This window comes from Erpetoichthys calabaricus, chromosome 1, assembly GCF_900747795.2.
Source record: "Erpetoichthys calabaricus chromosome 1, fErpCal1.3, whole genome shotgun sequence".
Classification (NCBI taxonomy): Eukaryota; Metazoa; Chordata; class Cladistia; order Polypteriformes; family Polypteridae; genus Erpetoichthys; species Erpetoichthys calabaricus.
Window position 1 is genome coordinate 329437112 of NC_041394.2, and position 27621 is coordinate 329464732.

Here is a 27621-nt window from a genome sequence, read left to right on the forward strand (position 1 = left end):
TTAGTGTTTAATACTCATATCCAGTATGAACTCAAGTTGGTTAACAAACAACTGGACTGCTCCTGTAAAAACATTACTGGACAGAAAACCTTTCTGGAAGCCACAAGATAATTCTATGCACCCTCAACAGTAAGCTTCTTCACCTGCCAGTTCTCACATTGTATATTTCACATATTATTTGTAAGTTGTATTGAATAATCTGTAGGTCTGGATACTGAAAGGATGCTCATATGATTAGGGAGGTCATGAAGACTTAATGCAGAATATGTGTATTCTACTTCATTAGAATATTAGAATAATCTTGACAAAACAGGCCATTCAGCCCAACAAAGCTTGCCTGTCCTATCCACTTAATTCTTCTAAAATAGCATCAAGTCGAGTTTTGAAAGTCCCTAGAGTCCTACCATCTAACACACTACTTGGTAGCTTATTCCAAGTGTCTATGGCTCTCTGTGTAAAGAAGAGCTTTCTAAAGTTTGTGTGAAATTTAGCATTAACAAGTTTTCAGCTGTTCCTATGTTTGTGTTGAACTCATTTTAAAGTAACAGTCTCAATCCACTGTACAAACCCCTTCAGCATTTTAAACACTTCAATCATGTCTCCTCTTAACCTTCTTTTGCTTAAACTGAAAAAGCTCAGCTCTTTTAATCTTTCCTTATAATTCATCCCCTGGGTGAATGGGTTCTGAACACTGTCTGGAAGTTGATATGTCGAGTCCACTGTGACTCCTAAATCATTCTCATAAGGTATACTTTTGAATTTGAGACCATCCATTGTATGTATATTCAAACCTAACATTTGTACTTCCTAAGTGTAATACTTTACATTTACTAAATTTCATCTGCCACAAATCTGTCCGAGCCTGTATGCAGTCCAAATCCCTCTGTAATGATTTAAAAGATACAAGATTATTTGCCAATCCACCTAGCTTGGTATCATCTGCAAACATAACCAGCTTGTTACTTATATTCCTATACAAATCATTTATCTTTATTAAAAATAGCAGAGGCCCTAGCGCTGACCCCTACTGGACACCACTCCTTGCCCCATCACCCTCTGCTTCCAGTGTCTGAGCCAATTCTGTAGCCATCTAAAAACACCACCCTGAACTCACACTTCTTTTAATTTGATGCCCAACCTCTTATGTGGCACCTTATCAAATGCTTTCTGAAAGTTAAGATAAATAATATCATATGCTCCATTTTGATCATGCCGTTGTGTTGCTTCCTCATAGATTCCATACATTTGAAACTGTGCTGTCCTTCTGATAGGGCATTTAGCATAGATGTTGCCCAGGAGAATCACCCTTTTAAGGACAACAAAGGCCAGGCTTTCAGGCGGAGAGTTCTAACCTGTTGTCCCACAAGCTAATATAAAGATGATTTTAATGTTTACATCCTTCCTGATGTTTCATTCACTTTCCTCATATTCTCTTTGAATAGAAGGCCAGATACTGTATCTCTTCCTGCTTCCAAGATGCCTGCCCTTTAAAGTCATGGGGGATCACTACCTGCTTCCACCCCAAGCCACAGCCACTCTCTCAGTTTCTCTCTCTTGGTTGTCTGTCATGCTGGTTCCCTTTCCTTACTCCATGGGGTGTAATCACCTCTGTGCTCCCAGGCTTGCATCTACAGGACCTGTCCTATTGTCAGTGTGGCTCTGTGTGCTGCCTGAAAGTTTTCTATGGCATTTCACCCAGCTCTGTTCCATCGTGACGTTGCTCTTGCCTCTATTGACCTAAAACTTTACATTTGTGTCTTGCTATGGTGCTCTTTAAGTAAAATACTAAATCAAATAAAGATTGTTTGTTTTCAATATTGTAACTTTCCTCATTTTCATATTTAAACTTGTATTAAATGGTGCTCATTGTGAGAGGTCTGTTCAACTTCATTTTAAATCCACATTGTCTGTACTAGGTAGCGGTAATCTGGGATGAAAATCAATTCATTATAGGGCACACACAGAATCTGAGAAGAAACTGAAGAAGATTCATATGAACACATTGATAAAATCAAACCCAACACAGGCAGTGGCTGAGAAGGGATTTGAACCCAGGCCTGCTAAAGCTGTGAATATGCAGTGTCACTCGTCTACCCCACAAATACATTATTAGTATACAAAGTCGAGGTGATGACTGCTGTCTTGCTTGCTGTGTGCTTTGTGAAATGTTTTCAATAAAATAATGGCTGACTTCCCTGTGAAACGACTGTAGACTCTAGATAGTCGCCTTAGGGACATGTGGCATGGCTCCAGCAGATAGACATGAGGTGAGCACCTGCGAGCTCAGAGCTGCTCCTTTCTACCTGCTCGCCTTACACCCTTACTATGCCTGTGGCTCCCCAGGTGCTCATCTCTTCCTTTGGGAGTTTTTGTTTTTCTCTGTTCTGAGCCTCAATGGCATCTCTCGTGTTGTTGTTTTTCCTCCTCTTGTTCGTTATTCTGATTCAATAATATCTAGGTAGTAGATTCAGTAGAGGACAAGTGGCCTGGAAGAATATAGATAACTTCCCTTATTTTAAACTGAGAATGTAATTACCAAATGAAGGTATGAGTGATCAGTTAGATTCATTCTGGAAATGAGTTTAAGAGGTCTCTTTTGATTTTATTACTGTCCTGACCATTGTTGGTACCTACCTTGCAAAATACGCTTAATCTGATGTTATTTGGGAATAGTTAAATTAATAGGGTAGGTGAGCTTTGTTGAGTTGAATGGTCTTTTCTCATCAAAAGTGTTCTAGTGTTCTAGCTGTATGACCTATAATTGTATTTTGTGGGTTCAAGAAGTTGATGGGTGGATGGACACATGCTTTCATCTGAAGTGCTGCTTCAGTAACATCCACTGTCACTCAGCTCAGAGTATTAGACAGATGTTAGCAACTGCATTTAGTGACTTTAGCTGACCTGCTTTGATTTGCACTATATAAAAATAAAATAATCTGAAATGCATAGTAAATTCACTTTATATGGTTGGCATTCAGTGTGCCACCCCAGCAGCCAATCTGCTGGACTGAGAAGGTATGATGGCTGTTTTGAGCTCAATGAGTGACACTGAAAAACTGAAGGACACAAATTAAATCACTTAACCTGTATTTTTTCAATGTTCATTGCAAATATCAATTAATCAAGCTTTATGTTATGTTCTGCCTTTAACAGTGAGCCCATCAGCCAACCACTGCTGTCAACAGTAAAACAAAAGAAGCAAATGTAATTTTTAAAAGTACCTGCTTGACTTTTGGGTGGTGCAGTGGCGCAGTGGTAGTGCTGTTGCCTTGCACTAAGGAGACCTGGGTTCATATCCGAGGTCCTCCCTGTGTGGAGTCTGCATGTTCTTTCGGTGTCTGTGTGGGTTTCCTCCCTCAGTCCAAAGACATGCAGGTTAGGTGGACTGGTGATACTAAACTGGCCCTAATGTGAGGTTGGATTGTGTGTGTGTTTGTGTGTGTGACCACCTTGCGATGGACTGGTGCCCTGTCTAGGGTTTGTTCATGCCTTGCACCCTGTATTAGCTGGGAGAGGCTCCAACACCCCCTGTTACCCTGTTCAGGACCGGTTAGACTGATTTTATTTACTTTGAGCACCACTGCAAAGAATTGTAAAGGAATACTCCATCCAAAAATTGTTTATTTTTCTATGCTACATACCCCATATGGTTGTAGTGATGATTTTTAATTTCATGTTTTAATGACAACATTTCTGATATAATAGCAGCCTATGGTAACCAATGCAGGAAAACAGCATCAAAAAGCACAAAAATTCTCATTTTGCTAGTGTTGCATAATTCACAAGTCAAGCCATACGGTCAAAAGCTCACAATGTGTAAAACACAATAATGTTAAATATTCCAGAAATGCAGTCTGCTCAGACACAAATAAACATTTGAATTGAAGACCTGCGTCCCATCGTTACATTTACACTCATATGCACAACTGGAGTACCTCAGGATTATTTATTGAAAGTCTGTGAAACTGTATAGGTGAATTAACCTTCCGCTTGTTGAAGCATCTTGGATTTGAACAAGTACAAGACAAATTGTTTTCCTTGTGATGCTTCACTCACTTCTTTTTACCTTTTAATGTTCAGTTTTTCATGTCTCATAATGCATCCTTTATGTTGATTAATTGGCAGTGCAGCTTGAAAATATTTAGGTGAAGTGATGAAATTTGTCTCCATATGTGTGTAACTCATGGCATTTTAAGTGGTGACCTTCTTCAGCTATCACTCTCTTGTTCAATGATGTGTCTCTCTCACATACTGTATACTCCCCTGTGCAATGCAGGTCCTTCTTCAGTAATAGTTCCTGCTGTCAATGGTTTTAAAATCAGGAGCAGGTTTTTATTTGACAAATTTCTCTTTTCAGTATTGACTGTAGAGGGCACTAGTGTCCAATGAAGGGGACTATGTGGTGGTCATGGCTCTGGCTTGCGTGCTGCATTTCAAAGGCTGAACAAAGGTGCTTGACATGTCCGCTCCTTATCACTGAGGAGGAAATGCCGAACAGGAGAGGAATGTTAGTGGCTTTCCTGCACAGGATGCCGGGTGGTTCCTGCCTCGGCCACTCCAGCATGACTTTGGCAGATGAGTTTCCTTAGGCTTCTGTGACCTGCCAGGGTTGAAACACCTTTTGTTAAGCAAGAGAGGGTGAAGAGCACCAGTAGTGATGTTGTCTTAAGGATCACAGTGCAGGAGGTTGTCACTTACTTTTTTTTCTCTTCTTATTCCAACCCCTCCCATAAAGTCATTCATGTGATCATTTTGGACTCAATCCAATTTCACTTTCAAAGTGACCAGCTCAGGATAGACTAGTGTACTGATTTCTTGGCATTGGCAGAGTTTTTGACTTTGTAATTGTGTCATATTCTTCTATCTATCTATCGCTTTAGTATTATTAAAGAAATATTGATCCAAAGCCAAAGGGTATACCTGCCTATGGTAAATATGGGCACAACTGGAGAAGGTAATATATTGTCTGATGGCTATAACCAAAAAAGAGTCCCAGCATTGTTTGATATTAAACATGCTATATGGCCAAACACCATTCGTTCCAGAATCACTAATGATTTATTTTAAAATAAATTCTAGTTTAAAAAAGTCCTTTATTTAACAGCACCCCCACCATAATCTTTTGCAGTATGAGCTCAAAAACACCAAGCATTTTATTATCGCATGGCCAGCATGACTTCCTCTTCATGATTTATATCAGAGGTCAAAGCGTATACATTTAGAATGAAGGCAGTGGTGGAAGAGCTGTCTGATGTGTAGGCGGGTGGGCAGAGGTCACCATTTATCACTTGTACTTGCTAGCCGGTGGCTTATGTGGGAAACCTCTTTTTTCAATACTTTCCAGTTAAATCATATTAATTGTATTTTGGGTTTCCATACAGCTACATTAATCTTCATTATCAGTGAGGGCATTCAAGGTGACCAGATTCTCTCCTTTTTAAAGTCTGTGTATGTAGCCTGGTTTTCTTTGTTTATTTTAATTTCAATTATTTGTGTGCACATCCTTCAGTTAAAAGCTGACAATTATCCATTCTCTTCAGATTTGTGGGACAATGACAGAGTCACCCTGTAGAGGCCACCAGAGAGCAACCACTATTACAGTTATTGAGGAAGTTCATAATGAGTAAGTGAGTGGTTACCATAAAGACATCATACACTCATCATGCAACTCTGATAAATGCATACTCACATCCAGTAGATGGAAAGCTTGAATAACATACTTTAACAGTATGTTAAAATATATTAAAATACATGGATAGTGAAATTGAAAATGGGCAGCATGGTGGCGCAGTGGGTAGCGCTGCAGTCTCACAGTAAGGAGACCTGGGTTCGCTTCCCAGGTCCTCCCTGGGTGGAATTTGCATGTTCTCCCCGTGTCTGTGTGGATTTCTTCCTGGTGCCCCGGTTTCCTCCCACTGTCCAAAGACATGCAGATTAGGTGCATTGGCGATCCTAAAATTGTCCCTAGTGTGTGCTTGGTGTGTGTGTGCGTGTGCCCTGTGGTGGGCTGGCGCCCTGCCCAGGGATTTGTTCCTGCCTTGCGCCTTATGCTGGCTGGGATTGGCTCCAGCAGACCCCCGTGACCCTGTAGTTAGGATATAGCGGGTTGGAAAATGACTGACTGACTGACTGAAATTGAAAATGCCCATATTTGAATTTTTCTAAAGTTTTCAGAAGTTTATAACCTCCCAACAATATCAGGGGATACTAAGGAGGTACTGATTGATTTGGAAATTGTAGAGGCAGAAGTGCTGCTTAAATTTAGTAGTCTGAAACTAAGCAAATCAGCAGGACCCGATAATATTTATACTCAAATGCTAAAAGAGGTTAGTATGTACTGTACATAAATAAACCCTTGACACATATTTTCAGAAAGTCACCGCACACTGGGTAAATTATTAAAGGACTGGAAAATGGCAAGTATGATTCCATCCATCCATCCATCCATTGTCTCCCGCTTATCCGAGGTCGAGCTTGAGCAGAGATGCCCAGACATCCCTCTCCCCGGCCACTTCTTCTAGCTCTTCCGGGAGAATCCCAAGGCGTTCCCAGGCCAGCCGAGAGACATAGTCCCTCCAGCGTGTCCTGGGTCTTCCCCGGGGCCTCCTCCCGGTTAGACGTGCCCGGAACACTTCACCAGGGAGGCGTCCAGGAGGCATCCTGATCAGATGCCCGAGCCACCTCATCTGACTCCTCTCGATGCGGAGGAGCAGCGGCTCTACTCTGAGCCCCTCCCGGATGACTGAGCTTCTCACCCTATCTTTAAGGGAAAGCCCAGACACCCTGCGGAGGAAACTCATTTCAGCCGCTTGTAGTCGCGATCTCGTTCTTTCGGTCACTACCCATACCTCATGACCATAGGTGAGGGTAGGAACATAGATCGACTGGTAAATTGAGAGCTTCGCCTTGCGGCTCAGCTCCTTTTTCACCACGACAGACCGATGCAGCGCCCGCATTACTGCGGATGCCGCACCGATCCGCCTGTCGATCTCACGCTCCATTCTTCCCTCACTCGTGAACAAGACCCCGAGATACTTGAACTCCTCCACTTGGGGCAGGATCTCGCTACCAACCCTGAGAGGGCACTCCACCCTTTTCCGGTTCCATTATATAAAAAGGTTGATTGGGCAGATTCAAGTAACTATATGCTGGCAAAGCTTAACACAGGTAAACTAACTGAAGAAAATTTTAAGGAGAAGATTGAGCAACACAAGGCAAGAACAGGTGTTTTAGGGAACAGTCAGCATAGGTTCAGATAGGGGAGGTTGTGTTTTAGTAATATGTTGGAATTTTATTAGGAAGCAACAAAAGAATACAAATAAATTGGTGTATATAATTGCATTTATCATGATTTTCAGAAAGCATTTGATATGGTGCCACATTAGAGGTTGGCCTTTAAACTAAAAGCTGTGGGGGGTTCAGTGTGTAGGGGCAAAACAGAGGAAGCAGAGGATTATGGTGCGGGGAACCTTATTAAAACTGGGTAATGTTAAGAGTTGTGTCCCTCAGGGTTTGTTGCTGGGGCCGGTACTGTTTTTAAAATGTATAAATGATTTGGATAGGAATATAAATAACAAGCTGGTTAAGTTTGCAGAAGATACCAAGATAGGTGGATTGACAGATAAGTTAGAATCAGCTAAATGTTTACAGAGAAACTTGGACAGCATACAGACTTGGCCAGATTTGCGGCAGATGAAAGTTAATGTCAATAAATGTAATTATTACACATAAGAAGTAAAACTGTTATGTTTCAGTACATAGTGGAAGGGCTGAAACTCAAGAGTACTCCTTATAAGAAGGACTTTAGAATCATAGTGGACTTATCACTATCAAAACTTCCCTAAAGTGTAACAGTTAGGTTATACAGCAAGATGAAGTGTGAACTGCAAATCCACGTAGGTTATGCTTAAGGTTTATAATCCTCTTATGAGGCCTCATATCTAGTACTGTGGGCAGTTTTGGCCTCCATATTACAAAAAAGAAATAGCAGCACCAGAACAAGTCCAGGGAAGAGAGACTTGTTTAAGACAATGAAAGGAATTATTGCAGTGGCTTAAGACTGTAATTTTAAAATGAGTGTAACAAGAACACGGAGACACTGCTGGAAACTTGTGAAAGGTACATTTGGCACAAACATTAGGACGTGTTTCTTCGCACAGAGAATTATGGGCATATGGAATTAATTACAAAATAGTGTGGTGGAGAGTTAGATTGTACGGACATTTAAAATTCCACTTGATATTGCTTTGGAGGAATTAGGTGTATAGGACTGGCGTACTCCTGTTCTCTTCCAAAATATTTCCATGTTCTAATGTCCTCACTAAAGGTCAATATCATTCTGATAGCAGGCATTAGCCACTCCACACTGAGTGCTCTATTGTAATGGTGGTAGCAGTGATCCAGATATGATGTATGTAATGTATGCATGAAACAGTATATAAAGGAAGTCACAATGTTTGTAAGAGAATGTCCTTTGAGCAGATGAGGTAAAATTGTTGCTTTTTTGCAAGTCACATCAGCTCTATGACCACAGATGACAAAATGAAATTTTCAAAGAAAAGAACACCATACGTACTGTGAGATATGGAGGAGGCTTGGTTATTTTTTGAGGCTGCTTTGCTACATTAGGAATGGGTGCTTGAGTCTGTGCAAGGAACAATGAAATCTCAAGGGTATCAAGACATTCTGGAGCGAAACATATTGTTCTGTGTCAGAAAGTTCTGTCTCAGTCACAGGTCATGGATCCTCCAGCACTCAATAAATTAGTGACTTTGGTGCTAAACATTTTGTAAGTGCTGTGTAAAGGAAAGACAATGTTAGAAAGTGGTAAATTCTTTACGGTGCAAACTTTCTTTGGAACACGATGTTTTAAAATAAAAAAAGATGTTTATTTTTACAAAAACAATACATTTTTGCAAAAACAAGTCCAAACTTGAAACGGTATAGAAAATACAAAAAGAAACACAGAAAGACATGAATTGTGAATGATAGTAAATGATCTTTGAACTGAAAAAAATATTATAGTCCTATTGTTTACCATACTACTTGGTAGCTTATTCCATGTGTCTATTGTTCTCTATGTGAAGAAAAACTTCCTATTGTTTGCTCAAAATTTACCCTTAACCAAATTACAACTGTGTCCCTATGTCCTTGTTAAACTCATTTTAAAGTAACACACCCTGCACTAATTCCCTTCATAATTTTAAAAGTCAATCCTGTCTCCTCTTAGTCATTTTTTGCTTAAACGGTATAGGCTCAGCTCTTTTAATCTTTCCTCATAACTCATCCCCTGTAGCCCTGGAATCAGCCTAGTCGCTCTTCTGTGGACTTTTTCTAGTGTTACTATGATCATTTTGTAGCCTGGAGACCAAAACTGTATTTAGTACTCCAGATGAGGCCTCACCATTGTGTTATAAAGCTTGAGCAGAACCTCCTTGTACTTGTACTCCACACATCAGGGCGCTATATAACCTGATCTTCTGTTAGCCTTCTTAATGGCTTCTGAACACTGTCTAGCAGTTGACAGTGTCAAGTCCACTATGACTCCTAAATCCTTCTCATAAGATGTAGTCTCTATTTTCAGCCCTCCCATTGTGTATTCAAACCTAACATTTTAACTTCCTACATGTAATACTTTACATTTACTGACATTAAATTTCATCTGCCACAAATCCTGTATGCTGCCCAAGTCTCTCTATAATGATTTAACAGATTCCAAATTATCTGTCAATCCGCTGAGTTTGGTATCCACCTAGCTTGGCAAACTTCTGCTTGTTACTTGTTATGTTGATTGATGAGCCATGAATTATGATTCTTGAACTTTCTTATCCCTCCATGAAACTAATTTCTGGCCATCTTGTTTTGTGGCTTAGCTGAACTCTTGGAGCTTCACTCATTTATGGAACCACAGATGTACTGAATGCTTACTGTGTGGCAAAAATCTTTTTGGGATGTTAAAAAGTAGGACTGGGCCTACTGAGTGTCTTTTTGGTAAGATAAGTGGTCAGCTTGAATTTAATATGTCTGAAGATGGCTTGGTGGAGGTCAGACGTAGCAATGGTGATAAAACGCATTTTGATATTAATAAACTATTCCATCCTCTTTAATATAACCACACAGAATTACTAAAACTATGGTGATTAAGGTTATTTTAAAAAGTAGTAAAAGTTTAGTATACAATGTATCATGAAAAGCAAATGATCTGAGGAAGTGGGTCAATTAAGTGGATACCAGTGGATACCCTTAGCCATACATTTCATGTGCCCTCCACTGTTATGTGCACTTTCATTAGGCACACACCATTAACCAACTTTTTACTGAGGCTGCTCTATACCACATCTTCTATCTATCTATCTATCTACAGTGGGTCCAATTCAATTACCTCAACGGGCACTTTTTTGAAATTTGGGAGGAAACAGAAATACCCAGTAATAACACCTAAGAAAGACATGGAAGACCTTCACACACAGAGACTGAACCGGGGTTTAAATTGAGCACTTTAACACTGATTTATTGGGCCTCTCAAATCAAAATCTAGACCAAGATAATCAGCAGGATGCAGAATGACAGGCTGCCACTAGGGGCGTCCACACTCACCTTTATGTAAAACAGTGAGACATTGGGCCTGTTCTTTCCTCTTCAATGTCCACCTTTGTCAGTTCTGCTGCTGCAGTATATCTAAAATGGATTTTGAAGAAGCAGTTGAATAATAAGTTATGGCAGCACAGATTCCTTCCTTCCACCCTCGGGGCTCCAAGGTGCATTGGCTGTCAGTGTCCGAGCACACAGGAGGAAACTCCTCCCATATCTGTAGCAAAAGGGTAAAAGAGTAATCAGCCCCTGGAGCTTGCAGCCTGCAACTCTGAGATATCCGCTCTTAAAAGAGAAGCCAAAGACAGTGGACACACATGCCCTGTCAGTTGGCAGAAGATCCTTGGTTTGTTTTTGGTGCAGTAAGCTCATGAGGGAGTCATTTGTACAAAAAATGAAAGCTGTCCACCTGTGGGAGGACTTCCTTGGTCTGATATTCTGCATAAGGAGGACAGGTCTCAATTACATGGCCTAACACTGCCTATGTGCTGGGCTAATGATCAGATTCTCTTAACACCAACCTCACCAGGTGGCCTGTTGGATTCCACTAAATTACATAATTTACAACTGAATTTTAGTTAGAAATTTTGAAACCCAATGTAAATAGAAAAAACAAGAATTATTGCTAAATTCAATCCATGTATCCATTATTTAATCCACTTCATCCAGAATAGGATCATAAAGGGTAGAACACAAGACAGAAAAAACCTGGGGAAAGACATTAGTCTGTTGCAGGGCCAATTTAGACTGGCCAGTTAACCTAACATGCACAACTTTGAGCAGCAGGAGGGAAGATTAGAGTACTCATACAGACACCTGGAGAGTGGGATAATTAAACACAGAAAATAACCGGTACAGGATTCAAACTTAAGAAGTCAGAAACAGAATCTATCTGCAGATGTGGGTTTCATAATCAAGGCCGGATTAAGACCACCCACAGCCCCCAGCTGACTTAAAGAAAAGAGCTCCTTCACTTTAAACAATGCAGACACTTGGCCATTTCATGCAGCATGCTAATTTCCAAAATTAATGGCATGGAGACTTAACTGTTTCATCAAGCTGTTTTCCCCTTGGTGATTTCAGCCTGTGGACACTTGATCATTTCATCTACCGTCCCTCTTGGTGATTTCAGCACAGGGAAACCTGACTTCTGCAGTGGGTTGGTGAAAAAGACCATACCATCACAAGCTCATGGATGTGTACCAGAACACCCTGTCCATTTTGATAATGGACTTTTCATCTGTCAACACCCCCCCACAAATACTTTACAGTAGTAAATACTGCTTAAGTGTTTCACTGAGCAAAACTGGCAAGTGTTAGTGGGCAGGAAGCTAATAGAGGAGCACTTACTTAATAAATATGACAGACTACAGTAGGAATTTATCTTTCAAATCTAAATTTAAGGGACACCACTTTGGATACTGCCCCTTACTACTTGGGCAGTAAATCAGAGAAGTTAGAATTAGCCAAAAGTGCATTTTTAATTATAATATGACAGGAATGGCATGGTGACGCTGAGGCTAAAGCTACTTCCTCATGGATGAAGCAAGCTATATTTGCAGAGCTTTTCTTCCAGATACAGTGCATGTGTATATCTAAAATGGACCGCCGTCTTTTTGGGGCCAGTAGGACGGGATTGTTTCGATCAGCTGAGTTTTGATTTGCAAACAGTTTTGTGAAACTAGCACTAAAATTCATTTTGTAATTGAATGCACACCAAAAAGTTTTTTTTTTTTTGCAGTTTTAAAGGCTTTTGGAGCTGTAAAAATAAGGAATATTACTCCCTTCTGTATTTATACATATTCTTTTCCATAGCTGCGTAATTCAAGAAATCACCTACATACACACTGGTAGCATCAATTTTATTTATGCCTTTCAATTAGGTGAGTAAAGTGCATTTTTTTTTAAATGTGAGATGCTGGATATTTTCCACATAGAGACACACCAAAATGTACCATTATGCACATTACTGTGTTCTCTCTACAGGAAGGCTGCTTGCCAACCCACCTGGGTGGCCATTACCTACTAACCGCCCTGCCCGGTTTATTGATTAATTAAGATGAGCTTAATGTGCTGTGGAGTTTCGAGTTGATTTTCTGTCTCCAATGCATCTTTAGATCTTTACTTAAACACTAAAACTCAGAGAGACATATGTATAATGAACATGTGCAAATGCTTCTAGACAGAACTTTTATTCTTGTGTCAATTACATTAATTTTGCAGAAAGCAAAATGTAGTTTGTTCTAAAACGTTTTTTTTTTTTTAATTGAACCATCTAGTTTCACTACCGATTAGGTTTTGTGAGAACTGTTTTGCTTATCACTACCTGTGACCATGATTTGCGTTAAGCAGGTTTAAGGACGTGGGCATGTAAATCAATACCACAGCACATAGTGCAGCAGTTAGCACAGCAGTCTCTCTGTTTCAAGATCCTGAGCTCAAATCCAGTCATCATGTGAAATTTGCAGAAGTACCATTACCGGCATGGAAATTCTCTGGCAAATGTTAGTTTTCTCACACATCTGGTCATTAGACTATACAGTATGTTTTAGTGTGGACATCTAGGTGAATGGAATGAAAGACTCTGGCACTGTAGTGAAAAAAATGGAATCAGCAAAGAAGTGAAGTGCCCAGAATGTGTAGGCATGGATAGAATAGCCATTGTACAAGCACAGAATTTATAATTATTTCTAAGGGCTTGAGCATCTTCTGTGTGAAACCTGTATGGTCTATCCATGTTTTTGTTTTTTCAACTCATAATTCATAGGCATGCTCCCTGCTTCAGCTAAATTTTATCAGAGTGATATAGTATTTGGACACACAGTGTACTGTTGGGGGTGTGGCAGCCCTTGTGGAGGAAAACAGTTGATTATCCTTAATTAGTCTTGTTTAAATGCTTTTTTTGATTGAGTTTGCACAGTTGTGACCTGTTGTTTTGTGCAATAAAGAAAGTAAATTGTCCTTCTTTCATTAGCAAGGCACAACCATTATTAACTTCTATTCTGGGTTCAAAAACAGCCAAAACTATACAGTTTTTCTAAGAAACAAATCACTCTACTGTTGTTCTGCAACAGGAAGGTTATTCTGCATGTCCGAGGATTTCATACAAAGGTATCCACTACTATCTTGAGGGAAAAGGGAAAACTGAATCTAATCAGGATAGAAAAAGAAGTGGAAAGTCCAGATTCACAAGATAATAAGCACATCTGAGTGCGTAGCTTGAGAAACACATTCTTTACAGGATAATATACACCAAATAGCATCATTTTTAAACATGTACTAGGGTTTTATGTACTAATTTATATCAGCAACATTAATATTTTTCAAATAGGCTTGAATTACCTTTACAACATTATAATATTTTAGGGAGGTTCTTTCCAGGCTTCAATAAAATAGTCTATTTGTAAAATTGCAACAGGCAAATTTCAAAGTCTTCATTTACTTTTCTTGGGTGCAAAATTTCTCGTTCGGGTTTAACCATGAACAAACTGAAATTAGCTGATGTTCTCAATAGGAAAGCACCTAAGAGTTGGAAACAAGTACTCCATTTTATTAGATTTGCAAATAATTATTGCAGGTTCATGAAGAAAAGGAAAAAAAAGGTTTAGTTCAGTAAGAGTCAGTCAGTAAGTAAGAGCAACTGTTATTTCACTCATGAAGTAATTGTCTGAAGCACAACATTTTTTGATTTACTGAAGAACTTGCTAATTTAAGCTTTCATTTTATTCCATATTGTCTGTAGTGTTAGGGTGTTGTACTGTGTTACCATGATGGATTCAATGAGAAGTCAAGCAAAATGACATCTTTCATTGGCTAACTACAAAAATAAAATATGAAAGCTTTCAAGGCAGCTCAGGACTCTTCTTCAGGCAAGATGTAATGTAATGTAATTTATATGTAATTACATCTTGCCTGAAAGAGAGCCTGAGCTTACATATTGTATGTATTCTTTTTGGTCAGCCAATAAAAGGTGTCACTTTGCTTGACTTCTCATTTTATTCCATCTTAATACTTCATTAAATTTGAAGTAGTAGTTGATGCCTCCAGTATTGGAGTTAGAGCAATATTGTCATAATGCTTTCCTGATGCTTGAAAAATTAATCTTTGTGCCTTCTTTGCAAGGAAGCTCTCTACAGACTAGCTGAAATTCAATGATGAAAACAGCCATATTAGAACAGTTACATTATTGGTTGGAGGGAACAGACTATCCTTTGTTATACAGATGATTACATACATTTAGTGCATTTAAAATCTGCACAATGATTTCATATCAAGTGGGTTTTGTTTTTCAGTAGATTTGATTTTGTTATTTTATACTGAGCAGGGGAGAAAAATTGACCTTTTAATCAAAATTTAACTCTGATGATTATTTTTTTGGTTTTTCTCTTTATATACACATGATTTTTGATTTTGATTTCCATCTAGCTTATTAGGCTTTGGTGTCTTTCCCACCAGTAGTTTGGGGATACTTCTACCTATCCATCCTACTAGTAGACTGTGGAAAGCCATGAGCAGAAATTTTATAACTGACTTTCCATCTTCTCAAAATTATATAACTATCTTTGTGGTTGTAGACAGATTTTTGAGTGTATTTGTTCCTCTACAGAAGTCACTCATAACAAAGTAATTACTGAAACTTTTCATCCCTGAAATGTTTCGTGTACATAGATTTCTAAAATGTATATTTTCAAATTTAGTACCTCCATTTGCCTCAGTCTGGCAATTCTTTTGTACTAAATTAGCTTATAGCTCAATCAAGCATTTCAATATTTTTCTAGAAACCAATGGGCAGGCTAAATGGGTCACCAGATATTTAGAATTATTTTTATATGCACTATTTGCACATTTCAAACTGATTGCGAATCAGATTGGTAAAAGTCATTGGATGGGATTAAACTATCTTTACTGGGTTTGGTCTGAACCTTCTTCTTGAAGGTCTGGCTGAATGACTTATTATGTTACACGATAAGGTATTCAATATGGGAAAACGACTATGAAAAAACTTCAGGATGTTGAAAACCTCTCCCAAGCTGTTTGCTTACCAGAAATGCAGAGAGATTTCCGAATTTAACTTTGACCATTCAAAATTCTTGAGCATCTTTTAGTATAAATATGGTGAAGATGATCTAAATCTTACATATTTTTTAAAATGTTCTCTGTGTTTTATTGTCTTTAGACGAGGCTCAAATGTCTCTCTCACCCTGGACATGAGTGCCTTGGGAAGCGTAGAGCCCTTCGCTTCTGTGCCAACACCTCGTGAGAAAGTTACTGTGGAATACTTGCTGTCAGCCCACAGGGTCCTGAGCCACCAGCAGTTGCGGGAGGTGGTTGCCAACACCCAGTCACTGCACTCGGAATTTGCGGTATGTTACTCTTGGTCTATGAAATAGTTTTGCAGCCTTGCCATCATTTAAATACTTATTAGTTCGGAAGCTGACCCAAAGACTACAAAGACATAAAGGTACAAAGCTGCTAAAAATTCCACTTCTAAATCTACTATTCCAAATTTCCTGCCAAGGAACCTTTAGGTGTCACTCAGGGAATTTAGGCAAGGCTGAGTAAAGTCATTCTTATTTGCTTTATTTAATCTTAGTAAACCTTTCTCAAGGTTTCTTTATTCAATTTATGGTCACTGGAGACTTATCCCAAAAGCATTGAGTTTTAGGAACCAAGCCTGGACAGTGTCGTCCAAGGGCCTATTCACTCACCCTCAGATATACTCAATTTAAAGTCATCCATTAAACTAAACTGCACGTTTGGTGATATGGAAGGAAAAAGAGAGTAATCACAGGAGAACACTGGCAGACACAAGGAGAACATACATAGACAATAGCCGGGTGTGACATTTGACTCCATAATGCTGTATGGCAGCAGCAGTAATGACTGCACCACTGTGCTCCTTAGTTGTTGTTTTTTATTTATTTTTTTGGCTGGAACCAGAGATGTAGTGAAGCGAGAGGGGAGATGAGGAAATCCAAAAAAAAAAAACCAGCTGAAGCCAGTAAGAATTATTAATAGCCAAACCCCCTTTTTGGTATAAAAGTTCTGAATGGATGAAACCCTCTTGGAGGATGTAAGGATGAGTGGGACTCATTCTGTGGTCTTCATTAAATTAGCTGAGACCCACACCAGCAGCAGTAGACAGCTGCAACTTCTTCATGATTGTTGTAAAGCAAGCATCAGTCAATCATCATTTTATGCAGAACTTTTCATAACAAGAATTATCCAAGTCACTTTACAAATCATACAAGAATGCAACTCATAGAACCATGGGATAACACAATAATAATGTTCAAAAGCAAAGATGTCATTAGTGATTTGTGTTTGCTCTGAATTGCTCTTTCAGTCATACCTGTTTGTTTCTTAGTTAAACTCCCAAAATTCCACAAGAATAGAAGTATTGCAAGTTTAGGTGAAATTATTGAAGTGCAAAAATGCCTTTTTCATACTTTAACTTTTTGCTTATTTTGCTTATTCTAGGAGAATTTTTAAACCATGTCCTTTTTTCATTTCCAGGAAATTCCCATGAACTTTGTTGACCCCAAAGAGCTGGACATTCCAAGTCATCGGACGAAAAACCGCTACACCAGCATCCTGCCAAGTAAGCCCAGTGAAGGATTTTTGTCAAACTTGTTGAATTTCTAGTCTTGGATTACTGAAGTGGCCCCCTAGTGGCAAATGGGTTATGATGTAGGGGCGTCCAACTCTGATCCTGGCAGTGGCTGCAGGTTTTCATTCTATTTTCTTAATTAATGACCTGTTTTTGATGGTAATTAATTACTTTTTCATTCATTTTAATTGACTTCCTATTTAAGACTCAAACCTTAACCTCTTAACTGTTTCTTTTTTTTGTTAATTACAAGGCAAAAAATAATTAAAGGCAAAACAATCTAACAAATGACCAACTAACCTGTGTCCATCTTACAATATCAGAAAATAACAAAAGGTGAATGTCTCAGTAGTGTTGATCTGTTCAAGCTGTGGTCGAATGAGAGCACCAACAAGCCATTGAATTAAATAATGAGTTAAATTAACAACAAGAATTAGCTTCTAATTAAAATACACGCAGAGGCCCCTAACTTAGCTGATCATCCGTTGGCTCACTTTACATCTCTTTTTTTTATTTGGTTGCCATTTAAGGAAAAAAGAAGCAATTCAGATGACTACATCTTATAAACAAAGGCAATTACAATGAAATGAAAAGAAGGCAATTAACAGCAGAACTTGGTTATTGATTATGAAAGTGGAAGGAAAGGAAAACTGCAGCCACTGCGGCCCTCCGGGGTGGGAGCTGGGCACCCCTGGTCTAAAGCATAAAGTTCTGATATCAAGGTTCAGTGTACATGACTGTGAGTCAATCTTGCCAGTGTTTATACTGTAGATTAATACAGTAAAGACAAATGAAATGGAGCACACATTAAAAAGATGCTACGTTCATACATAAAAACATTTTTAAATTAATTTAAGCCACATCTAGGTTGCAATGGGCAGGAGATTATAGGTTCATCCATTCCTAGTGTCATCCTCACAGCATTACTTGCCAAATATGAACCATCTCTTGATAAGAGCAATATTGCATAGCTGGGTCTCCACACACAGCTCCCAAGACAGAGATATTTTAGAGTTACCTGTTAGCCTGGTCTACATGTCTTTAGAGACACTGGAGGAAATCAAGCATCTCAAGAAAAACACCCATAGACAATTGCAACAATGACAACTGAAACATCAGTCCCCACACACTCTATGTATTAACACAATTTGGATAAGTTGAATATTAAATTCTTTGGCATATAAATAGTACAGTGAAATTCTTACATGCATGTGTCCCTTGGACTATTCTAAAAAGGATTATTGTGGTTAGTTTTTCTTCCTTGCAGTGCCACAGACCTGGATTTATAGTATTTCACGGCTCAGTAACTAGATTAGTGGAGACTGTTTTCTCCCCATGCCCCAGTTGTTTTTCTCTTAAGACTCTGTTTTCCAAAGATGTGTTTATTGACTATAAAGCAACTCAGTACATGTGAACAGGGGTATATGTGTGCCCCCTAAGGATGATTGATACCCTATCCAAAAATGGTTCTTGTTTTGGATCTAAAGCTGCTATGATAGACCTTAGCTCCCAACGTTCACAGACATAAGCGCTTCAGGAGATGGGTGAATTAAGGTTTTGTCATGATCAGGAGTCTTCAGACAAGGCAAAATGAGATGTGAGGCCTCTAAATGACCATAGAGCAGGCCAGGACCTTCCAGAAGACATTTACTCTAACTCAGCTAATCCCCAAATGCCTATACAGGACCGGAAATGGGGAACTAGCTTCACAAATTAAAAGATATAAAAGGTTATAAACTATACAAAATGTCTTACAAGGGAGAGAGAAACTGTAAAACCCTGGCTTGTGAAAACAAGCCAAATGAAGAATCTTTATGAATAAAAATATGTATTACAGAAATGAAAAATATAAGAAAAATGCTCAAAACAAGAAAGGATTTGCCTATTAGGTAATTCAAAGATACAATCCAATCCAGAAAACAAAGAAGGAGACATTCCAGAACCCTGTAATGTGTCCATTTCAGCCACTCCTTGTTGAATTTACTTGTATGTTTAGAGTCATTGTCTTGTTGCAATATCCATTTTGAGTGGAGCATCAATGATCTGAGAGATGGTCTCACATTGTCCTCAAGCATCTTCAAGCAATGAAGAATTCATAATGGATTCTATGATGGGGAGCTGCCCAGGCCCTAATTCAGCAGAGCAGCCCAAAACCATAACATTTCCAACACCAAGCTTTGCAGATGGTATCATGCTTTTCTGGTCAAATAGTCTTCTTCTTCTTCTTTCGGCTGCTTCCGTTAGGGGTTGCCACAGCGGATCATCTTCTTCCATATCTGTCTCTCCTCTGCATCTTGTTCTGTTACACCCATCACCTGCATGTCCTCTCTCACCACATCCATAAACCTTTGCTTAGGCCTTCCTCTTTTCCTCTTCCCTGGCAGCTCTATCCTTAGCATCCTTCTCCCAATATATTCAGCATCTCTTCTCTGCACATGTCTAAACCAATGCAATCTCGCCTGTCTGACTTTGTCTCCCAACCGTCCAACTTAAGCTGACCCTCTAATGTACTCATTTCTAATTCTATCCATCCTCGTCACACCCAGTGCAAATCTTAGCATCTTTAAGTCTGCCACCTCCGGCTCTGTCTCCTGCTTTCTGGTCAGTGCCACCATCTCCAACCCATATAACATAGCTGGTCTCACTACCATCCTGTAGACCTTCCCTTTCACTCTTCCCGATACCCCGTCTGTCACAGATTACTCCTGACACTCTTCTCCACCCATTCCACCCTGCCTGCACTCTCTTTTTCACCTCTCTTCCACAATCCCCATTACTCTGTACTGTTGATCCCAAGTATTTAAACTCATCCACATTCGCCATCTCTACTCCCTGCATCCTCACCATTCCACGGACCTCCCTCTCATTTACACACTTGTATTCTGTCTTGTACCTACTGACCTTCATTCCTCTCCTCTCTAGAGCATATCTCCACCACTCCAGGGTCTCCTCAACCTGCTCCCTACTATCGCTACAGATCACAATGTCATCAGCAAACATCATAGTCCACGGGGATTCCTGTCTAATCTCATCTGTCAACCTGTCCATCACCATTGCAAATAAGAAAGGGCTCAGAGCCAATTGCTGATGTAATCCCATCTGCACCTTGAATACATCCGTCACTCCTACCGCAGACCTCACCACAGTCACACTTCCCACGTACATATCCTGTACAACTCTTATGTACTTCTCTGCCACTCCCGACTTCCTCATATAATACCACAGCTCCTCTCGATGCACCCTGTCATATGCTATCTCCCGGTCCACAAAGACGCAATGCAACTCCTTCTGGCCTTCTCTAAACTTCTCCATCAACATCCTCAGAGCAAACATTGCATCTGTGGTGCTCTTTCTTGGCATGAAACCATACTTCTGCTCACTAATCATCACCTCACTTCTTAACCCAGTTTCCACTACTCTTTCCCATAACTTCATGCTGTGACACATCAATTTTATCCCCCCATAGTTACTACAGTCCTGCACATCCCTCTTATTCTTAAATATCGGCACCAGTACACTTCTTTTCCACTCCTCAGGCATCCTCTCACTTTCCAAGATTCCATTAAACAATCTGGATAAAAACTCCACTACCATTTCTTCTAAACACCTCCATGCTTCCATAGGTATGTCATCTGGACCAACGGCCTTTCCATTTTTCATCCTCTTAATAGCTTTCCTTACTTCCTCCTTGCTAATCCGTTGCACTTCCTGATTCACTATCTCCACATCATCCAACCTCTTCTCTCTCTCGTTCTCTTCATTCATCAGCTTCTCAAAGTACTCTTTCCATCTGCTCAATATACTCTCCTCGCTTGTGAGTACGTTTCCTTCTTTATCCTTTATCACCCTAACCTGCTGCACATCTTTTCCAGCTCGGTCCCTCTGTCCAGCCAATCGGTACAGGTCCTTCTCTCCCTCCTTAGTGTTCAATCTCTCATACAACTCATCATACGCCTTTTCTTTAGCCTTCGCCACCTCTCTCTTCACCTTTCGCCTTATCTCCTTGTACTCTTGTCTACTTTCTGCATCTCTCTGACTATCCCACTTCTTCTTTGCCATCCTCTTCCTCTGTATACTCTCCTGTATTTCCCCATTCCACCACCAGGTTTCCTTTTCCTCCTTCCTCTGTCCAGATGTCACGCCAAGCACCCTTCTTGCTGTCACTCTTACTACATCTGCTGTAGTTTCCCAACTGTCTGGTAGCTCTTCACTGCCACCCAGTACCTGTTTCACCTCCTCCCTAAACTCAACCTTGCAGTCTTCCTTTTTCAACTTCCACCATTTGGTCTTTGGCTCTGCCCTCATTCTCTTCCTCTTCTTGATCTCCAACGTCATCCTACAGACCACCATCCTATGCTGCTTAACTACACATTCCCCTGCCACCACTTTGCAGTCTTCAATCTCCTTCAGATCAACTGTTCTGCATAGGATGTAATCTACCTGTTTGCATCTTTCTCCACTCTTGTACGTAACTCTATGTTCCTCCCTCTTCTTAAAATACGTATTCACCACAGCCATTTCCATTGTTTTGGCAAAATCTAGTATCCTCTGACCTTCTTCATTCCTCTCCATGACACCATACCTACTCATCACTTCCTCGTCTCCACTGTTCCCTTCACCACCATGCCCATTGAAATCTGCTCCAATCACCACTTTCTGTCCCTTGGGTACACTGCTCATCACTTCATCCAACTCACTCCAAAAATCTTCTTTCTCACCCATTGCACACCCAACTTGTGGTGCATATCCACTTAAAACATTCATCATCACACCTCCAATTTCCAGCTTCATAATCAATACTCTGCCTGACACTCTTTTCACCTCTAAAACACTCTTGACATACTGTTCCTTCAGAATAACTCCTACCTCATTTCTCCTCCCATCCACACCATGATAGAACAATTTTAATCCACCTCTGATCCACTTGGCCTTACTCCCCTTCCATTTAGTCTCTTGCATGCATAATATATCAACCTTCCTTCTCTCCATCATATCTGCTAACTCTCTCCCTTTACCAGTCATACTGCCAACATTCAAAGTTCCTATCCTCAGTTCCACTCTCTTTACTTTCCTCCTCTCCTGCTGCCTCCGGACACGTCTCCCCCCTCTTCTTCTCCTTCTTCTTCTTTGGCCAACAACAGCCCAATTTCCACCAGCACCCTGTTGGCTAACAGTACTGGTGGTGGTCGTTGTTAACCCGGGGCTTGACCGATCCGGTATGGAAATTTGTATTGTTGTCTGCATATTGATTTGGCAAAATTTTACACCGGATACCCTTCCTGATGTAACCCTCCCCATTTATCCAGGCTTGGGACCGGCACGAAGAAACACACTGGTTTGTGCATCCCCTGTGGCAGTACTGTTGTGGAATGACTTTATCTTTGCTTGATCTTTCCAAACCAGACTGTTCCAGAAATCCTGGTCTTTGCCTAGGTGTTTAATGGGCAAACTTTAGTTTTCCTGGTGTTCTTTTGTGACAGCAAAGGTGTCCTCCTGGCACACCTTCCATGTAGATCTAATTTGTACAGCCACTTTCTAATGGTGGATTCATGCACTGCAACAGTGGCAGGAGCTACCTGTAGATGAAATGCTGGGATTCTTAGAGACTTATTTCAGCACCTAGCATTCTGGTCTCAGGCTGAACTTGCTGAGGCACTTTTGCTGGGAAAATTTGGCAGTTGTTTGAAATCTTCTTTTATTTATAAATGATATTCCAGACAGTAGAGTGGTCAATTTCGAGTTGTCTGGAGATCTTTGCAAAGTTCCTTCCTAGACACATAGCTATCTAGAATCTTGTATCTGACAACCGCAGTGAGCTCTTGTGATCTTAGCATGGGGATAACATACACTTCAACAAACAAAGCTCAATATTTGACGTCTAAAAAATACAATTTCAGAAAAGATCCTCTGTAATGATGCAGTCATTTGCACCTAATTCTAATGTTTTGTTATTTGAGCTAGTGATAAATTTAGGAGTGTACTTGCATTTTCCACATGTGAAATTTGCATTTATATTTATTTAAATTATATATTGGACTACAACATATACATGTGGCATGATGTTTGTTATTATACCGTGTTGAGCCCCGTCCAGGACGCCCAGGAAGACAGGAGGAGGGTTCATTCCTCCTCCAGACCGCGAGGGGGCGTTCTCCCTGGTTGTATTGGGGGCCACGGGTACAGGGCTTGGAAGCCCAACCCTGTAGGGGCCCATGGTCACCTCCAGGGGGCGTCTCTCTGCCTGAAGGACCCTGGACCCCAGTACACCTGGAACACATCCTGGTACAGATAAAAGGGGCCGCCGCCCTTCATTCGAGGCTGGAGTCGGGTGGAAGCAGGACAAGGTGATAGAAAGAGAGAAGGAGGCGGTCCGAAGAGGCAGAGTGGTTGGCCTGGACTTTGGGGAAGATTGGGGTTTGTGGCACAGTAATTGTAAATAGTAGTGTAAATAAACATGTGTTGGTTGACATGAGCGTGTCTGCCTGTCTGTGTCCGAGCCAGACACCACAATGACATCCCAGATGGGACTATCCACCTGTTCTAAGGCGGGGAACCAAGAAAAAAAGAATTTTGTGGATGGCTCGGCGCAGCAGGTGCGCCCACAACCCCGCAAGAAAGTCTTGCCCCACGGACCGTTAACGGACTATGGTCACAAGGTTCTCTCCTGGTGCGGCGGAAGATCGACTGGCCTTACCTGAGTGCAGTGGGCTCCAGGGAGTGTGCTGTCGCAGAGGGCGCCTGGGACGGTGCGGTGTCGAGGGAGGCCATGCCGGAGACGTTTCCCTGGACAGAGGGGACCCGGGAGGTAAGAGGGAGAGTCCACCGAAATTGGCCGTGATCCGAATGATCAGTATCGAGTAGGGGGATCTCCGACAGCGGATGCGGTGGTGCAGGCTGTTCGCGAGGTGAGGGGAGCAACATCGAGAGGGCAGGCAGGACAGGGGCTGATGAGTGCCCTGGGTCCTAGCGCCCGACGCCCAGAGCCTGCGACAGTCTCCCGTTGTTCTGTATGGACGCAGACGGGCTTGGATCTGTGCGTTTCCCATGCGCAGACCCAGACCGTCGGGGCGTCAAAGAGTGATAGGAGGAATCGAGGGGTGAATGCCTGTTCCTCCGATAGGAAGGGACGTGCAGCTGGGTGCGCACGTCCAGAGAAGGGCTGTCCTCTGCGGAAGTAGAGGGAAGCTCCAGTGCCGGTGGAGGAGACGACAGTGCGAGCGGACCTGTCAGATACAATCGCATATTGTAATCTTTTTATTTAGCCAATCAAAGGTGTCATTTGGCTTGACTTCTCACAACATCCATAATGGCTAACAGGGTACCATTAGCCACCATAAAAAACCTCATACTGTTCCATTCCATCTGAACTAGTGTGGTGCTGAGTTGTCACCCGTTGCATGGCTGCACTCGGGTCCTAATTTGGGATCCTGAGTTAGTTCGTCATGTGGTGGGTGCAGCAACGCGCTGTATCAGTGCGAGCTCCTAACCTCTCTTATAGAGTCACAGACAACATCTTTGTTCTTTACAGTACAACAGCTCACCTTTCACTTGAAATTTCTGTTTGGTTAAATTTCTGGACTTAAATTCCATTTGCATTGTAGTCCATAAAAATTTTTCCCAAGGCAGGAAATTCACTCAGCTCAAGTAAACTGACTTGCTATGATAAACATTTGCTATAATACTCTTTCACATGGCAAAACACAATCAATTGTGGAAAGGAACAAAAAGGAACAATGATTTTTTTTCAGCTGATGTGGAATGAAGACTAAACACCACATTCACCTAGACTAAACATTAATCCACAGGGTAGAGGAGTACTTTTGAGATGATGACCTCAAGCTGATAGTAACTGGGTTTGATAGATGCCACAGTGCTGGCATGATAGTCTAGTGGTTGGCACTGCTTCCTCCCAGCTCTAGGAGTCTGGATTCTTAATCCAGCCTGCTCCATGTGTATATAGAGTTTGTATATTCTAAGTAATCAGGTTGAAGTATTTGTATGAGTACAGGTTAGCTTTTTTTGCTTTCTCAATTCACCCTGTATAAGTGAGTGTGGGAGTGTGTTTGAGAATGCTCTGTGATGGACTGCTGTTCTTTTAAGGATAGGATCCTGCTTATTTGTTGGTATAGGCATCAGTACCCAAAGACTCACATAACATAACATGACATTCTCAAAATAACCTAATCCAGTGATCACAGAGACCAGAGCCAATGCTAGCAGCATACACTACAAGGTAGGGACTGACCCTAGATGGGATATCACTCTATTGCATGGTCCACACACATACACACCAATTCATGTTTTGCAAATTTAGAATCACCAGTGAACCTAACCTGCAACAATGTCAGATTTCTAGCCACCCTAAATACAGATGAACCATGGGGGACTAGAGCTTATCTTGACAGGACCATGTGCAATGCAGGAAATAGCCCTAAAATGGGGCACCAGGCCATCTTATGGCCCACTTATGCACATTACCACAAGCGGTCAATTTACAGTCACCATTTAGTCTAATGAATAAGCCCTGAAGGGTGTGGAAGGGAAACACAGGTACCCAGAAGAAACCTACGCAGACATGTGGAGAACACTTAATCCCCACTGAAGCAGCACCTGGGAATAGGATGGAAACCCAGGATGTTTGATCATGAGGCAGCACCATGCTGCTTGATTGTGTATTCTGTATACTAAAATTTCATTTTATATTATCTTACACTGCGGTGGGTTGGCACCCTGCCCAGGATTGGTTCCTGCCTTGTGCCCTGTGTTGGCTGGGATTGGCTCCAGCAGACCCCCGTGACCCTGTGTTCGGATTCAGCGGGTTGGATAATGGATGGATGGATGGATGGATTATCTTACAGCACAAGATATTTTAAATACTACTTCTCTACTTTTGCAGTTTGAGCTCTCTGATGACGTATTTTGAAACTTTGTCTTCTTATTTAAAGATCCACGGACTAGAGTGCGTCTGAAAAATAAGGCTGAGAGCGACCCACTGGCCAGTTACATAAATGCTAATTATATCAGGGTAAGTGCACATTTTTCTGTCACTTTGGTTACTTATGATATACTATACCTGAACAGTGCTTATTTCCCCTTTATGTGGATAACAGGATAATAGTTTTTGTTTTAGGCAGCAGTGTGGTACAGTTTTTATCACTACTACATTTCAGCCCTTGAAACTAGAGGTCAATACTCAAAGTCATTACTTCCTAGGTGGAGTTTGACTGTTCATGCTGTGTTTGCAGATATGGTTCATGTGCTTTAGTTACCCCCCACCACACCAACCTCCATTCCCTAAACTAGCATTTTGGGTTAAGTGGCAATTCTAATCTGGCCTATTGTGAGGGTGTCCTGCTGTCAACATCTGGAAACCTATAAAAGGCGAAGGCCATATTTTGACCAGTTCATGAAAACTTCAGCATAAGTCCTAAAATTCTTGTGTGGAAACACAGTAATTAAGTTTACAAGTACACTGCTAAAAAATTAAGGGAATACTTAAATCACACAGCAGATCACAATGAATGATTTTGCAATTGAATGGGACGTCCCACCTCTTGTTTTTGTTAGGCATTGATATTTTGTGTTTATAGCTTTTATGTGCAGAAATATTTAAAGGTGAGGGTTTGCAGATGTTTCATTGTCTGGACTTCACTTAAAAACAAGTGAAAAACTGCCTCTTACAACAAGAATAAAGTTTGTTGAGAATTTCCTGCTCCTGATTTAAGTTCTTATAACTTCACTTTTTGGTTTGTCCTATTACAAAAGATGACATGAGCAAATGACCCCACTTGTCTTTAGTGTTCATTTATAGATAGCTTATTTCAACTTCTGTCCCTAAGAAAAATAGATACTGCCGATGATACACTATTTGTATGGCCTGACATGACTTATACGATATATTTGAAGGAAAATATGTGAAGTGATGTAGTGACTAATATTGGAATCAAAAGTGTCTAGAGGAGAAAGTGGCACTGAATTGAGAAGAAATCTGAAGTAATGCCATTTGCATGCATAGAAATCCCAGCAGGTATGTATTCTCTGTTTTTACTTAGGGGCATTTGGTCATTCTACTGCATTACAGACAAAACAGACAATTGATCATCCCATCCTGGCCCTCCAATTTTCATTCCATGAAAATATGTCAAAAGAAGCAATTTTAATATTGTGTCTAATTCTGGAGATCATGCTACAAATGAGACATACAGTAGCTGAAGATGTAAGAGATGAGTCTGTCTCACTCTGGCAAGCTATGGCAACAAGATATATACAGTTACGAAAAAATAAGGCTGTATGGGAACATAATGCATACATTGTTAAAGGCATTGAAGTTGATCCATCATTATTTATTTAAATAGTGCATCATATAAACAAAATGGCCTAAATGAAACTGTGAACAGGACAGAAACCAAGAAACATCTCTT

General features: G+C 40.7%; 1 protein-coding gene across 2 annotated transcripts in view; it reads left to right on the forward strand.

Annotated features, from left to right (window-relative positions):
* The window catches only part of LOC114666093 (receptor-type tyrosine-protein phosphatase R), a 237432-nt gene that overhangs the window by 180343 nt on the left and 29468 nt on the right, over nt 1-27621 (forward strand). For both annotated transcript variants that reach the window (XM_028820833.2, XM_051925459.1), the window contains 3 exons: nt 15767-15953; nt 17107-17191; nt 26146-26225. In XM_028820833.2, coding sequence (XP_028676666.1) covers nt 15767-15953; nt 17107-17191; nt 26146-26225 — 352 coding nt within the window. The remainder of the gene's footprint in view (nt 1-15766; nt 15954-17106; nt 17192-26145; nt 26226-27621) is intronic.